The following is a 16,559-nucleotide window of genomic DNA, read 5'->3' on the forward strand; positions in this document are numbered from 1 at the left end:
TCATTTTATTTTGACATTTTGGTTATTTTGAAAGATCATAATAAATCATTTTAAATGTTATTCGAAGCTCACATATTACTAGAATTGCTTTGTTGCTTAAATAAACAATTATATTTAGTTTTAACCATATATGTAAGTATTTTTAAGGCTCTTCCTACATATTTTGTTATGTCAATTTTTATTGTTTCAACACCATTCCAAATTATTTATTAATTTCCTAGTTTTTGCTATATTTATTGTAAATTCTCTTGATGTATGTTTAAATTGCTGCTAACACAGATTTAGACTCAGTCAGAATAGAAAATTTTTAAAATAATTTGTTATTACAACAAAAAAAATTTTGCAAACTGCTTAGATAGTATATTGTGTAAATAATTAAAATACTCATTTTTTTTAAAGTGATTAATACCAAAAAAGTGAGGATTTTTATACAATTTGAATCATATATTGAGTATTATATGATTGATGAAGTAAATTATGCTCAAACATAGTTTAAATTAACGGTTACAACATATTTCTTCAAAAAATTATTATTCGTAACGTTTCCCAAAAGAAAATTACATTTCAAGCACTATATATCATTAATATATTCAATATTTGTCAACAAAATAAATTATAAACGTTATTTTCTATTTATTTTTTAATATTTTCAGGCAAAGTCAGGAATTATCTTTGAGGATGACGCAAAAACGGTTGCCCAACTCTTAAGAACGCAGATAAACCAAATAACAAAAGAAAGAGAAAAGAAATCGAAAGAAGAAGAAGCGTTAGCACAACAATTACAATATCAACAGTACTGCATTCAGCAACAGGTAATTATTATTTACAAAAAAAACGTTTATTCTGTCTTTAATAAACTTCTTTTATTTCGATAGGTTGAACAACAAATGTCTCAACAACAGGCCCAAAGTGCTGTTTCCCAACAAGCACCACAGCCACAACAACAAGCTCAACCACAATCTCAACCTCAGACTATGACTGGTTATCCACAGGCTCAGCAACCTCCCCAGTTTACGCAACAACAGTCTTTCCAACAACAAAGTTATCCACAAAGTCAACCAGTCATTCAGGTACGTAATTTAATAATGATGCCTCGCTTTGTATACTAATCGAGTACTATTGTAGACTACTGAGCAGATTCAATATCAACAACAGCAGGAACAACAGTATCAGCAACAACATTCAGTAGAGCAACAACAACAGGAACAAGTGCAGGTCTTACAGAATCAGTATATCCAGCAACAACAACAGCAACCACCTCAACAGACACAACAAGGGGATGCAACCGTTATGTATACGCAACAGCATTCTATAATTCAACAAGAACCACAACAACAAACTTTCCAGCAACAACCAATGGCACAAGAACATTCAAATCAACCCATACAGAGACAAGGATCCATTGAACCTGTTCAACAACAACCAATTATACATAAGCAACCTGCACCTACGCATTTCGTTCAACAAAACTTTTTAGAAGGACAACCTCAACAAGCTGAGTATCTACAGGTATGATACTAGTTGAATTTAAGTATTGGAAAAAACATTTTGGTAATTTATTAATTTTTCATTTTAGGTTCAAGCTCAACAGCATCAAGAGAATCAACATAAGATGTCGAGTATATCTCAGCCAGAGTTACTCCATCCCGCTCCTCCACAAAATGAACATAGATTAAGTGTTGATAGTCAAATTGACAAGGTACAACAAGGATTGATACAAGATCAACAACAACAATCCATAACAAATTATCAACAGCATAATTATTCACAACAACCACCGCAACCAACATATGCGCAAGTGGTACAACATCAATCACAGAATTACCCACAGCAACAGGCATATCAACAGCAACCGGCTTCCAATTATGCTCCACAACATAGTTATCAATCCCAAGATAGCCAGAGTTATCCACCGCAAAACTTCCAACAACAACAGAGCTATCAACAAGGACAACAAGATCAGATTTTGCATATCATACCCGGAAATATGCCACAGATAAACCAAGAATTAAATCAACAATTTGTACAACAGCAAGTTAATTATCCACAACAGCAAAGTCAACCGCCATCGCAATCCACTTACCAACAACCTACCCAACCACCAAATTTCGCTCCACAACAGACCACTTTCCAGCAGAATTATCCTCAACAAACAACTACTCTGCAATCTGCTAATTACCCAGCACAACAGCAACAACAACAACCTCAATCAGCTCCTCAAACTGCATATGTTCCTCCACAACTTAACTATCAGCAACCACCTCAACAACCAACTTACCAAGGACAACAATATTCTCAACCAGAACAGCAACAGACGTACCAAGGACAACAGTATCAACAGAGCGACCAACAAACGTATCAAGGACAACAGTATCAACAGAGCGACCAACAAACTTATCCTGGGCAACAATATCAATCACCTGAACAGCAACAGGCTTATCAAAGTCAACAATACCAACAACCGCCCGAACAACAAACTTACCAGGGACAACAGTACCAACAACCGGAACAACAGCAAGTTTACCAACAACAGTTTATTCAGCAAACCGTCGAACCTAACCAACAGTATATTCAACAGAATATCGATCCGAATCAACAGTATATTTCCCAAAGTATTGATCCTACACAAACTCATACCGTCGAACAGACCCAGCAACAGGTATGTACAAATCGCGATCTATAATTTTTTTTAAATAAAAATTTCAATTCATCAGGTCCCGCCTCCCCAATATGTCCAGCAACAGGGTACTCAACCACAATTGCTAACCCAGCAAGTTGTACAAGGCGATCCTAATACTAACGTCGCTACTCCGCCTACGAATTTGGTCGAACTCCAACAAAAATTAGCACAGCAACATTTACAACCTGTTAAGCAAGAACACAGAGCTTCCACCACCTCTTTACCGCCGATGCCTAGTTTCGAGGCTCAGAACGATCATAGACGTCTCTCGACTATGTCGCAACCAGTTTCGGTACAGGATTACGTACAGGCATCTCTACAACAACAAATTAATGATATACATAGTCAGGAATTTGTCCAACAGATTACAAATCAGGTATATTATAGATATGAATCTAAAAAATTAGCTCCCTTCATGTAAAGGTGAGGATTCAAAATTTTATGCCAAAAATCAACCCAATTGGCTTTCTAGTTCATTTTTGACCAATAAAACTATGGAATTTATGACTTTTTGAGCTATTGAACAGGGAGTACATATTACCATCAAGCTTTTTATACGAATTTCGAATGGTGTTTCACTATTTAACATTGTCGGAGATGGAGAAATGGCTGGATATTGATATTTATTGTCTTCAAAGTTAGGAATGTCACTTTGAGAGACTTATTAGACAGTGTTTTACTATTTAGCATTGTTGGAGATGGAGAAATGACAAGGGCATTGATGATTGCAGTCAGTGTTGGTACTTTAGATCGATAGAAAGGTGTTTTGTTTGCTCACAATGGAGCTAAAACCAGAATAGAATAGTCAAATGATGACGACGTGTCTAGGATACTACAGATAGTAGTGACGTTGATTCTGGCCAAGGAGAAAAGACAATGGTTCCATCAATGGTATTAAAGTTCAAGGTTTCAGGGTTCTCAGGAATAGTTTAAGTTTTTTTAAGTAGATAGAAGTAAAAAATAAAATAGGAACCGATATAGTTCACTGTAATTGTTAATTTTTTAAGGTACCATTACCGCAGCATCAAGATTCTCAAGCGTTAACAGTCGAAAACGTAAATACTATCCACACATATACCGCCCCTTTGGAAACAATTATTTCGGTGGATTCGTTAACGCCAAAATCATCGTTGGATGTTATAACCCCTAACCAAGAGATCGATCAACCCGAACAACAAGTAAGTCAAATCGTGGAGATCTCCTCCTCGTCTTCTTCAGACGAGAAGCCAAGGAGAAAGAGGAGCTCTTTAAAATATCAGCTAATCGTTGATAACGTTCAACCGGACGGGATCGTTGAATGTCAACTACTTTGCAAACAGAAGTCAGTTAGTTTTAAGTTTAACAGATTAGAAACTACCCCTTCCGATATTATCGATAAGATGATAAAGCAAGAGGTATTAGACGAGCCTCACAAGCAATTGAAGGACCATTTGCAGGACGTTATTGATAAATTGAATCTGCAACCTTCTGAAGGCGCCAAAGTTAAACCGTGGACTTATGTGCAAAAGGTAAGTATTCTGTTAAATGTTGTCTTTGATGAGTGCCATAATTGATGTAGGTACATATCTGATATTAAAAGACTCATTGCGTAACAACCGACAACTCACTTTTTAGATTAGAGTTAATTTGAACATATCACCATATATAAAAAAATTGAAAATATAACATCTAGTACATTTTTTCAAAATATATATCGTATCTGATGAAACCGGATGTTTTACAGGAGTATAAATGTTGATTAAACATGATAGTTTTTCTCATTTTAGTCGATCAGGTCTGATTAGTCTTTATTCGAGTCTTCGGGAATATAATACTTGTTTAGTAACCTCCTTAATGTCACATCATTTACGAACTAAACAGATGACTGAAAAATCAGTTGGAATCTTACTGGAGAAATACTCCAGGCTTAAGACAATCCGAAAGATTCCAGAAACGAAATTAAATCGATTATTTATCTTTTGACAAGTCAAATTCGACCTTTTAAGAATGGGCATAGCAGAGGATGTTAACAGCAGATTTTGCGAGAAAGGGCAAATATCTTGTTCATTTCATCAAAAGGCTTGAGAAAATAACCACTTTTGGGAGTAGTCTAAATATTTTTGATCTGGAAAATGCGGGGTCTTCTCAACTTATTCTTCTTATTTTTCCTCCATAGTTTTCAACTGTAGTTGCTGCTGCTGCAACGTTTAGTTCCAGAAATGTTTTTTCTTTGCCATTCCTATAATTTCCTTCGGTGTATTAGTTTGGTTAGGTTAGGTTAAGTTATTTTTCTCCTCGGTTAGGTTTTACTATTTTTTGTATGCTAATATGAGACAGACGAATTGTTTTGTTGTTCTTGTGTATTTATTTATTTCTATTATCTTCCATTATGTTAATCTGCGTAATCTCTTTCTATCATTTTCAAGAGATAGATATAAGAAGATATCCATTTTATAGTTTTGACCCTATTCAGTCACTTCCTTATCCTTTATCTTTCAGGTTAACTTATACTTCGTTCTTTACCAATTCTTGTGTTTCAACTTTTTAAAATTTATTTTAATATTAATCATTCAATTCTTCTGATATGTCTTCTTCTTTAGTGTGTTTGTAGTATCACTTATTTTACTTCTTTTCCTCTTTTGCTTCTTAACTTCTTTTTGTTCATCCTATTCTGAATTTTGTTATCGTGATTCCTACCTATTTTAAATTTTCTGCTCCTATCTAGTCATTTTTTTCTTTTTTATTTACACCATGTACTACTTTTGATACCTGTATTTCGATATTTCAACTTTAATTTTCATAGTAATCTTTCCATTCTTTTAATATGTCTTCTTGTTTGTAATATAACTTTTTCTACTTCCTCTCCTCTTTCGACTCGACTACTTTTTTATCCTATTCCTTCTTCTTTTCCACGTATCCAACCGTTTCATGTTGTTCTAATTGCTCTACATGTCTTATAATCATCTTGATACAGATTTACTTTTTCTTTTGTTATTAGAAACTCACAAAATTGAAATTTCTGAGTACTACCACTACATAAAAGTCAAAATTATACCTTCCGTATGTAATTGGTTAATATCCGGCTCGAAGAATCAGGCATTATAATTGTAATTGATGATGTAGTGGTAGTAAACAGGGTGTTTATTTATAAATTCATTATTTCCCGCATACCATCTTTCATTATATGCACATAACATTAATTATTAGAGTTGTTTTGGTACTTGTAGTGGTACCAAAATAAAAAAGTACAGTGATTTTTTTAATAATAATAATAATAATAATAATAAAAATTTAAAATCTTCCTTTGACATCTTTACACCTCAATAACATTGAGGTAATGGTTAATAATAAAAATTTGCATCGTCTACATACAGTGATCACCTATAGTATGGAAATATGAAAATATCTTTAATACTTTTTGCATAGCGCCATCATTAATATTTGTTTGTGTTAAAGATATTTTAGAATTTTCTAACACATCCCTACTTAAAAAACTTACATTTTGGTAGCACATTATCAAATTGGCACAATGAAATCATTAAAAAAATTTTTGCACGCTGCAATAAAAAGGTTAGGCATGCTTCACTTACAAGGCACTCCCACAAAAAGACTCATCGAAGACATAGATCGGTAAGTATCGTTTGTATCGATAGAAAATCCATTTATAAACACTTATGGTACATTTTAATCACATGCTAACTATGGTTTTCGTTTTAATCGTTTTTTTAACCTGATTAATATCCGGATTTCTTTACCAGTGTCTTTTCGTTCTTCGATATTAAAGTACTGGTACTAGTAGCCCTAATATATCTAAAAAATACCGATATCTGGTTTTATTTATTTTTCCTTTTTATTTTCTTTTATTCTGTTTGCAACGTAGACCATTAATTTTAACTTTAAAAGCATAAGTGGTTTCTTATAATTCTTAAATTCATTGATAAATAAAAATCTAAAATTCGATCTTCAAATAGTATTATAAAATAAACCTATAAATTGTAAATTGTAAAAAAAATCCGGAGGATTAAGATCTGATTATTTAGGAGACCATAATACAGATACATACATTTTAATCTGATTAATAATATTTAAAGATTGAATTCTAGATTTAAACTAATTTATTACTCAAAATATATTTAATATAAGTTTGTATTGTATTAATAATTCATTTTTGAATCCAGAGAGATGACTCCAGCGGACAGACATTCGTTAAATCTGTGTACGTGGACCCGACGCCCGTTCCAGATGAGTTCCAAAATATAAAAACAACTTTAACGGAAAATCTCTATCAGAATTTGAGGTGTCGTGAAAGTTTAAATTCTAGTGGGACTGTTTCCCGTAAAACTAGCACAGCTTCGGAATATACTCCGGAGCATACTTATATAGTAAATAGACAGCCAGGAAATGTTGATCAAACTAATCTTGGTTACGTATCCGAAAACGTTACTGCTACTCCAGTCGAATTACCTTCGCTTCGCCAGAACGCACCGGTAGATTTAGAAAAGAATACTTTAATCGGAAGTCCTCCTAATGCTTCTTCTCAACCTGATTGTACTGATAATACAGATGCATTTAAAGCCGAACTTAATGATAGTTTACTTCACCAAGAATCTGGTAAATTTACACCGGTACCAGGTCAAAAAGTTAATCTCAAAGTATTTGTAATGTCTGTCGATCAAAACGCCGATCATCAGAAAGAAGATTGTACGGAATCTCCAAAGGAAAGAATAATCGAGGTAAAACTTACCGATGAAATTGAAAAGTCGACCGAAATTGATCCAAAGAATGAAAAAGATTCAGAACACAATTTAAAACTACCACCTCAAAGAAAGATATCTAGATTTTTAGTCAGTCCTGTATTATCTGGACAATTGAATATGCCGAAAGATAAAGATGTAGTTGAAACTCCCATACAACAATCTCAAGTTTCCGAAGTAGTACCATCTGTTGATACTACAATAGAAGTAATACACCAAGGAAATGAAGTTAAAACAATCGTTCCGAACAACGTGATTGCTTCTACTGAACCTTTAAGAAAAACCTCAGCTCCTTTAGAGACAACTAGAAACATGATGGAGTTGGAAAAACCAGAACCTAAAATGAGTGTTTCTTCTTTAAAAGAAGATGTTATTAGTAAAGATGATCCAATTCCAATTTGTGGACCCGAACACATTAATACTTTAGAACAATTAAAAATTAGTTTAGATAATTTGAAACATAGCAGTCATCCTAAAAAGGATACCGGTGAAACAGAAAGCAAAAAAGTTTCCTCAAGTATAGACGTTAGTACAAAATCATCGACTATCGCATCACAATCTTCTACAGCTCAATTTGCCCCTCAAGCTTCACCCCAACAATCATTGCAAACACAACAAAATTTTTCTATTACCTCACCACAATCCCAACAGTCTCTATCACAATCTCAACAAATGTCGAATTCTCATCAATCCCAACCACAGCAGACACAACCACAACTAGCAACTGGACAACAGGTATCTCAAAACCTTCCGGGAATTCCACAGAATCAATCACAACTTCCTGCTACAATACAATCGAACCAACCACAGCAGCAATTACCACAACCTTTACCCCAACAACAACAATTACCACCACAACAAACGATAATACAATCGCAACAACCACTCACGTTGCCTCAGCAATCGATGCCTCAACATCATCAAACTATACCTCAACAACAGCAAGCTATATCTCAACAACAACAAGCTATGCCTCAACAACAACAAGTTATGCCTCAACAACAGCAAGCTATGCCTCAACAACAGCAAGTTATACCTCAACAACAGCAAGCTATGCCTCAACAACAGCAAGTTATACCTCAACAACAGCAAGCTATACCACAACTGCAGCAACAGTTACCCCAACAGCCATCCGTACCGAAACAACAACAATTACCGATACCCCAACAGCAGTCAATGCCTCAACAGCAACCCGTATCCCAACAACAACCATCGATGCCGCAGCAACAGCTGCCGATATCTCAACAACAGACAATGTCGCAACAACAGCAACCAATGACGCAACATATACCTCAACAATCTCAGCATATGCCACAGCCACCGCAAACCGCATCTCAACCGCAGTCAATCTCACAACAGACGATGTCTCAGCAACAGCAGCCGGTTCTTCAGCAACAGCAACCTGTTCCTCAGCAACCGCAGCCGATTTCTCATCAACAAACAATTTCTCAGCAACAACAACCGATGCCTCAGCAGCAACCACAGTTGCCTACACAATCACAACCAATGTCACAACAACAGCAACAGTTTGCGCAGCAGCCACAATTGTCCCAACAGCAACTTTTGCAACAACAACAGCCGGTACCTTCACAACAATCGCAAATTCAACAACAGCTGTCTCAACAACCGCAAATTGTGCAACAATCGCAGTTGGTGCAACCTCAATTGCAACAGCAGCAGATGCCTCAAATTCCGCAGGCGCAATTAACGCAGCAACTGCCTCCTCAACATCACCCACCGTTTTCTCAACATTTATCTCAAACTCAATTATCTCAAATTCCACCATCAAATGCAAATCAGCCTCAACAGGCAGTTGCATCTGTACAGCAGCAAAATTTTGTAACTTCTTCGGTACCACAACAGTACGCACCGACACACGCAATGAACATACCACATGTTAGTGCTTCCATACCACCGCAACCAACATCGTCTGTGATGACCGGTTCTGTTCCAACTCAACCAATTTCAGTGCCATTGCCTCAGTCTTTATCAAGTAGTGTGCCACATCAACATGATATTCCTACATCCGTAAGTATTTTCATTATTAATTTTTAAATAATCTACTAAAAATGTTGCACAGTTGCTAAACTAAAAAAAAATGCTTTGATTGTTGACTAAATAACTCAAGACAAATACTTTATGTGCTTCGTGGTCCTCACTTAAGTTATTCGCTTCAAAGGTTGTGTAATGTTCAAAATGTTACATTTTATATTTTGGTATTTTACATGAAAAATAATTGTGAAGAAATGTGCCCTGAATTTGCCCCCCCCCCCCCCCCACAAAAAGAATATCGTAGCGCATTTTTTGTTCTTTAGATAATATACGAAAGGAGCCAAAAGGCTTCTTATAAAAATTAATTTAACGTATTACAACAATTATTTTTTCACCTTTTGGACATTTTTTATATCACATATAATTAACTCGAAACTATCAATCTCTTAATTCCAGATACCTCAACCTCATATGATGCCAAATAATGCAACTAGTACATCTCACGCAATCAGCCAATCGACAATACACCAACAACCACTATCTCAAAATTACCAACAGTCATCGGTACCTCCCATATCTCAACATCTCCCTACGTCGCAGCCGATGGTATTGAACATGAATCAACCACCCATCGATATGCAAAACGTTTATCAACAACCAGCCTATGTTAGCCACGGACATACCATCTCTAGTTCTGTATCTGTCCAGAATTTTTCATCGTCACCTGGACAACAGTTGGCTGGTTTTCAGCATTCTATGTCTATAGATGATACCTTGCAAAATTATGCAGCTGCTGTTAAAAAAGTTCCAGATAATCTCAACCAATCGTTAGAAAGGTGAATTTTCTAAGCAGATTTATACTGAATTTGAGGGATATAATACGTAGAAGTAGCTTTTTATTACTTAACCTAAAAACAAAAGAGAGCGAAATTATTTTTTGTTGCAATTTCTGGAACCGATGGTGATTTTTTTTATTAAACACACTGTTTACTAACCAACGATTACTATATCTGGTCCTTCGAGCCTGTCATATGTGTTGCTAATTTGTATCATGCTCGAAAGACCAGACCGAGTAGAAGTAAATAGTGTGTTCAGTATTTTATTAATTTACTTTTCAAAAATTAATATGCTCATTATTTTTTAATTAGTTCCGTTAAAACTAGTCAAGCCTCCGCACCTCAAGGTGATGTTAAATATGACGCTCATCTTCAGACTTTGCAACATAAACTGTCCGCCATTCCGTCTTCAAGAAATTCGCAAACAAACACCGTAAGTAATGATCTCAGATTTTTTTTATGTCGTTTAAAAATTTATTAGGTACTTGTCAACGTTTATTAACATGTTTTTGTTTTTAACATTGTGTTTTGTTTAAAAAAAATTGAATATAGTAGTTGTTATTTGGTTACTAATTGTACCAATAAGATAAACTATTGGAATTTAAAAATTAGATGCCACATAAATGTTTTTGGAAGGTTTTGAGGTAGTAAATTGGCAATGATAAAGGATGTTTCAAAATTTTTCTATACCTCATAATCATGATGGAATGAATTCTGCAACTGCAACAATTTTTATTTGTTTGTACTGGTTTATTCTTCTTTGATGTGGAAATGAAACAAAGACAATGCTTTACGAGACTGTCTTTTACAAAAACGAACCGTCATTTGTTTTTGAAAGTTTTTGTTTTTCTATAAACCCTATGTGAATGTCTTTTTCACAAAAAAAACTGTTATTCATCTTTAGAGACAGTCTATACAATGTCCATATGTCAAAAATCAAGTTACTCCAATGGTTTTCAAAAAAATTATCATGATGTTGATTGGGAAGGAAAAGGGGTTATATAAAACTAGTAGATATTTTTGGAATACATGAATTATAAATAAAAACTGTTTTTTTATTATTCATATGTTTCGCATTCGATTTCATTTAGTAGGTTTCCACTCCGAATACCCTTTTCCCACCTCAAATTTTCTTGTTTTGGAAATTCGTTTCCCCCATCTTGTGTACTAATGCTACTAAACTTTTTAATGAGAATATTGTCTATTTTTGAATTCTGTTAGGGCCCACCCTATAGACCATTAAGGTGAAGTGAGGTTAGGTTTGGTGGTCGGTCAATTGATATTCGTACTGCAGCAGTCAAAACTCTTGGAAGACACACTTATAAATAAATAACATTTTAATGTTCTACTTTTATTAAATTTCCAAGGTCTAAATACTATATGAGAATTATAATCTTCGTGTCTTTTTTGTTCAGTAACAGTTATTTTGAAATATATTTATGAAAAGCTTTAATATATCAAATTAATATTGAATTTTGCTGATACAGTTCCCAGCAAAATTAACGCATCATTTCCATTTTTTTTATTTAGGAAATATATTAATTTGAGCAAAATTTACTAATTGGAAATGGGATTAAAACTTACCAAACGCAAGATTTGACAAAAAAAGTACACAAATTGAGAAAAACAACGAAAAAGTCTATTTTAATAGAGAGCAATTCCCCCCCCCCTGGTGTCAATTAAATGTTGGAAGCATCTTGGATCATTTTTTAAATTTTTTCTTTACCACAATTCCAATTGCCAATCCAACTGGTTTTTAAATAACTGTAGTCCTGCTCCTTAGTTGTATTGCGCTTAACGGAGATCATGCTACAATAAGGTCTGTGCCTCAAAGTGTCCTTAACTTATCATTGATCTAATAAACCTTGTAGTCTCAAAAATCGGTCCTGATTTGTGTTACTAACATGCTTATAGCCCTGACCTGGTCTTCTTTGATTTCTTCTTTTATAAATCGATTCTACAACATGGTATCTTCGTACTTACTGAACACACTGTTTACACCAACACTCACAAGGAGTTTACCGGAGGTAAACCGTCACCAAATTAACCCTAATGCTCATTAAAATCATTATTTCACCCCAACTGCGTTGGTCGTATAAAGCACAAGTTTAAATGGCAACTAAGTTGGAATTTCTGAAACTGTGACATTCATGGTTAACACTACCAGTACACCAACACTCACAATTACACTGTCTGAAGCGCGTTTCGATAACCAAGTTATCGTTTACCTTCAGTGAACTCCTTTATCTTTAATCTCAGTGTTGGTGTAGTTGTAGTGGAACAGTTCACTTTTAATATCACCAACGGTTTCAGAAATTCCAACCTAGTTGCCATTGCAATACTTACAGTTGGCGTGAAATAATGATTTTTATTAGCATTAGGGTTAATTTGGAAAGTTTTTCACGATTTCAAATAAAATATTTTTTTGAATTTCATCAAATTTACATGTTTTTGAGCAGCAATAAAATGTATGTTGATAAGTAGTTATTGAAAAAAAATTTGACAGCAATAAAATTGAGTCAGTCGAAGAGACCTTTGGAAAGATTTTAGCAGTTAACAAATTATGCGTTAATTTTTGCTGGGGGTGTGTATATTGCATTTTTTTGAATGTTGCTATGCATGTTTTTTTCAGGCGCCATCTAGCCCCCAGCTGATAATAGCTTCGCCAGAATTCCCACAAGAAAATTTGCCTACTAATGCAAATGTTAATACAAGCAAAGTAACTAACTTTTTTGAATACAATAATTTTCGTTGTTAAATTATTTTTTTCTATATATTTAGTAACGAAAATGCATTTTTACAATATTTGTTACCGAATAGTGTATTGGCAAATAAATATTTTCTGAAATAATTTTCAAATACATTGAAAATGTTGTTAAAACACTAATATATTCGCTAGATTTTTCTTTTTTGACATAAAATTTATCATATCATTGATATTTGCTGAATAACACAAGATATACAATGTGTCCACTTAAGTTAGTAGCACACGGATAATATTTGCACCTAAAAGGCAACTACATAGTTCAGTGAAAGGTAAATAACTATATACCATAAGCTAATTAGGCACCTTGACTTGAACCTTTTGACGTCACTGGACAAACTGTAAGGTTTGTTTTTTCACATTTTTTAAAAATATTTTTAATAAAAGAGTTGCGATAACTGAGTGAACACACTGTGTTTTTAATAATAAAATTCTGAAAGATTTAACAAAAAAATTTGCTATATAAATAAACAAAAAAATATAAATTATTCAATAATTATTTATTTCTAAATATACTGTTCATTTTTAGAATACTAAACTCTTAATCTGGTAATAATTGACTATTTAACAGTTAGAAAATATTTTATTTTCATATTGATAGTGTTTTTTAGCTTATATACTGCACAAAGCTTCTCACCTGCCCAATTTCGCAGTACCTGCGCTGCTTAACTTGAATTTTTGATATGCATTGTCACTTAATTTACAACAGAAGAATAATACAAAGAACCAGTATCACCAGATATTCAACAAAAGTCATCAATGCTTAGCTTAAGCCGATGATGTGACTTTGATAGCAAGAAACAGAAGAAACCATGCTTACACTTCAATGATAACAAAACAAAGTTTATGGAAATGAAGAATGAATGTGGACACAAGACAAAAAACAATTTCAAAGTACATAAACATGATGGGACGTTAATAGAATTCGAGAAAGAAGAAAATTTCATGTATTTGGTTGTACTAATTGATAATAAATGCCAAAAAGAAGAAGAAGAAATCGAACTAAGAATTGCCTAAAGTAACTGTGAAACTTGGATAATAACGAATAAAACTAAACAGAATTTTGGATATCTGGGGGAGGAAAATGCTAAGAATTTTTGGAGGAAACCATACAGAGTTAGGAAGGAAGAGAAGATCAAACGGCCGTTGCTTGGAAGATACCAGAGGGCAAGAGGTAGACTATGACAATGATAGAAGGAAGTTGTGGAAGAAGACCTTAGAGAGAAAAACATCCAGAGCTGGAGACAGTTGACATAAATGCAAAACTACATGTTCATCGAGTAGTGTTTTCAATTTTTTTAATGATAATTAAAACAACTACATTTGTGGCTTTAACTAAATCTTGATTTTTCATTATTGTTAATAATTTTGTTACTAATACTGATTTTATATTTTAATAATTAATCCAAACACATTTTATTTTTTTAACAGCATACCACAAGTTTTATACACTTTTTATTTTTTTCATAGGTACTCAAATACCACTGTTTATGTACACATTTCCATATAAAACGTAAATGGTGCTTTAAATTATTTAAAAACCGTGCTCTTCAAGTATACTCATGAATTTAGTTTCCGGACTCTAAGAAAGCCACTGTAGGATCTGAAACTATCACTTTGAGTCATTATACTATCGAAATATGACTCAATTTAACCAGAATTTCAACAGATATATCATGTACTTCCTTTCATCTACATTTTCTTTGATTTTATAAATTGGTTTGATAGTATGAACCATTAGACAACCGTAAAATTTATTATGACCACCACTGTGTGTTCACCTTCTTTCTCCAGGTCCATTTATTTAATTTGATCAAGATAGTCCCGTCCAATAATTCTAGTTTAATTAATATATTGTTTTGCAGATTTTTTTCTGGCTTCAGCACATTTATCTCATTTCACTTATTATTGACGTATCAGTATATTTGAAAACATCATTTTTACATTTCACTAGATTTCGATCAATAAATAACTCCCCTCGCGGTTCTAATTCTTCTTTTTTTAAATTAAATTCAACTCTTGCCTATGTTTCATGTTTTTCCAAAAAAATCTCATTTGTAGCTGCATTAGCTCAGATCATTTGTGAATAAAATGTCGCTGTGATACATTCCTAATGAGATTCTCCAAAGGAAAACATTTTTATTACCTCAGCACACTGATAGTATAGTAGTAGATATAGTAGAAACTCTGCCAAAATTCACATTTGGCAACATCGCTTCCGTAAGGCGAATACCTATAGAGTGCTGTAATTTTAAAATGTTTACTAGAAAGAAAAGTGATTTTTGTATACAAAAAACATGATTTTTTATGCATATACCCAGTAAAATTAATTCATGTACAAAAGTCGTTTTACTGAAAATCTTGAAAATTTCTTATAGAAAAAAATTGTGTGGACAACCTTGCTTAGTCGGTATTTTTTTTATATGAAGAAAACTATTTTGGCACCATCTATTCCATGCAACTATTCGATAAATTTGTATCTAAATTTTGTCTAATGATTTTATCTTTTCAAAACCATTATTTTAAACAATTGTCCTCAGTTTAAGTAACAAGAAGAAGAACTTCAAGATATATCGGTTGATAAATATCATACGTAAACTATTTTGTCACATTAGTGATCCTCTTTGTGTTAATTTCCCTTCTGTTGTCCACAACTTCCAATCTCTAACAATTTTTGTTCTCCTCTCCACTTCTTCTATCCCTCCAACTTTTATATCATCAAAATTACAGTAACAGTTTGGAAACGAATTGAAAAATTCGTTTCCAAACTTAGTCTAATGTTTAACAGTTTTTTTTCTCCTCTTCATTTCTTTTATCCCTTCTACTTATATCTTAGTACTTCCTACAATTGATCTTGATCTTCTTCTGCCAATATACCGTAAGCTTATCAATATAAAGTGAAGAAGAAGTGCGTACAAAATGGAGTCGAATCAAAATGGTGATGTTATTATAAAGATTTTGTAACCTCACTTTTCATTGCCAGATTAAGGGTCTACAATTTATTTTTTGAACGTTAAACTCCATAGCAAACAATATAAACCCTATTGCAGTTACCGATAGAATTGATAAGCGGTCCTAGTAGCGGAACCACGACGTCAGACATCTTATCACCAGTTATAGAACCAGAAATTACATCGTCTAACGCTCCCGCAGAAGATCCGCTTGTAGAACTCAATAACAAGTTGAAACAGATTAACAGTAGATCTGAAGCTGTAGAAAAAAGAGATCATGCTAACGTTATAGAACAGATAGACGATATTAAAATCGAAAATAATGTCGGTCCAGATATAACAGGTGCCGCACCGGGGGCTGTCGGTGGAACTAACGTTAATGTGTTTAGTGGTAACCAGGTTAGGGCTTTACTAATTGAATTTATTTAAAAATGTAGATTTAGTAAATGTCTTTTTATTTTTTCTTAACGAGGATCATTAGATTTTGCAATAATATTTTGTTTCCTTAATATTAACCAAGTAAATGACCGTGACACAATTCAATATCCTCGTATACTAAGAAATAGTTAGTTTTTTTTCAAATTGTAACAGGGTGGATAAAAA

At 33.5% G+C, this 16,559-nt stretch overlaps 1 protein-coding gene across 1 annotated transcript in view; it reads left to right on the forward strand.

Moving 5' to 3' along the window:
• Nucleotides 1-16,559, forward strand: part of LOC130451795 (uncharacterized) — a 60,065-nt gene that overhangs the window by 29,348 nt on the left and 14,158 nt on the right. Inside the window, exons 14-24 of the mRNA XM_056791047.1 lie at nt 654-812; nt 876-1,070; nt 1,126-1,509; nt 1,577-2,659; nt 2,715-3,056; nt 3,688-4,188; nt 6,838-9,441; nt 9,862-10,241; nt 10,554-10,674; nt 12,874-12,960; nt 16,056-16,355. Coding sequence (XP_056647025.1) covers nt 654-812; nt 876-1,070; nt 1,126-1,509; nt 1,577-2,659; nt 2,715-3,056; nt 3,688-4,188; nt 6,838-9,441; nt 9,862-10,241; nt 10,554-10,674; nt 12,874-12,960; nt 16,056-16,355 — 6,156 coding nt within the window. The remainder of the gene's footprint in view (nt 1-653; nt 813-875; nt 1,071-1,125; nt 1,510-1,576; nt 2,660-2,714; nt 3,057-3,687; nt 4,189-6,837; nt 9,442-9,861; nt 10,242-10,553; nt 10,675-12,873; nt 12,961-16,055; nt 16,356-16,559) is intronic.

Source organism: Diorhabda sublineata, chromosome 1 (genome assembly GCF_026230105.1).
Source record: "Diorhabda sublineata isolate icDioSubl1.1 chromosome 1, icDioSubl1.1, whole genome shotgun sequence".
NCBI lineage: Eukaryota > Metazoa > Arthropoda > Insecta > Coleoptera > Chrysomelidae > Diorhabda > Diorhabda sublineata.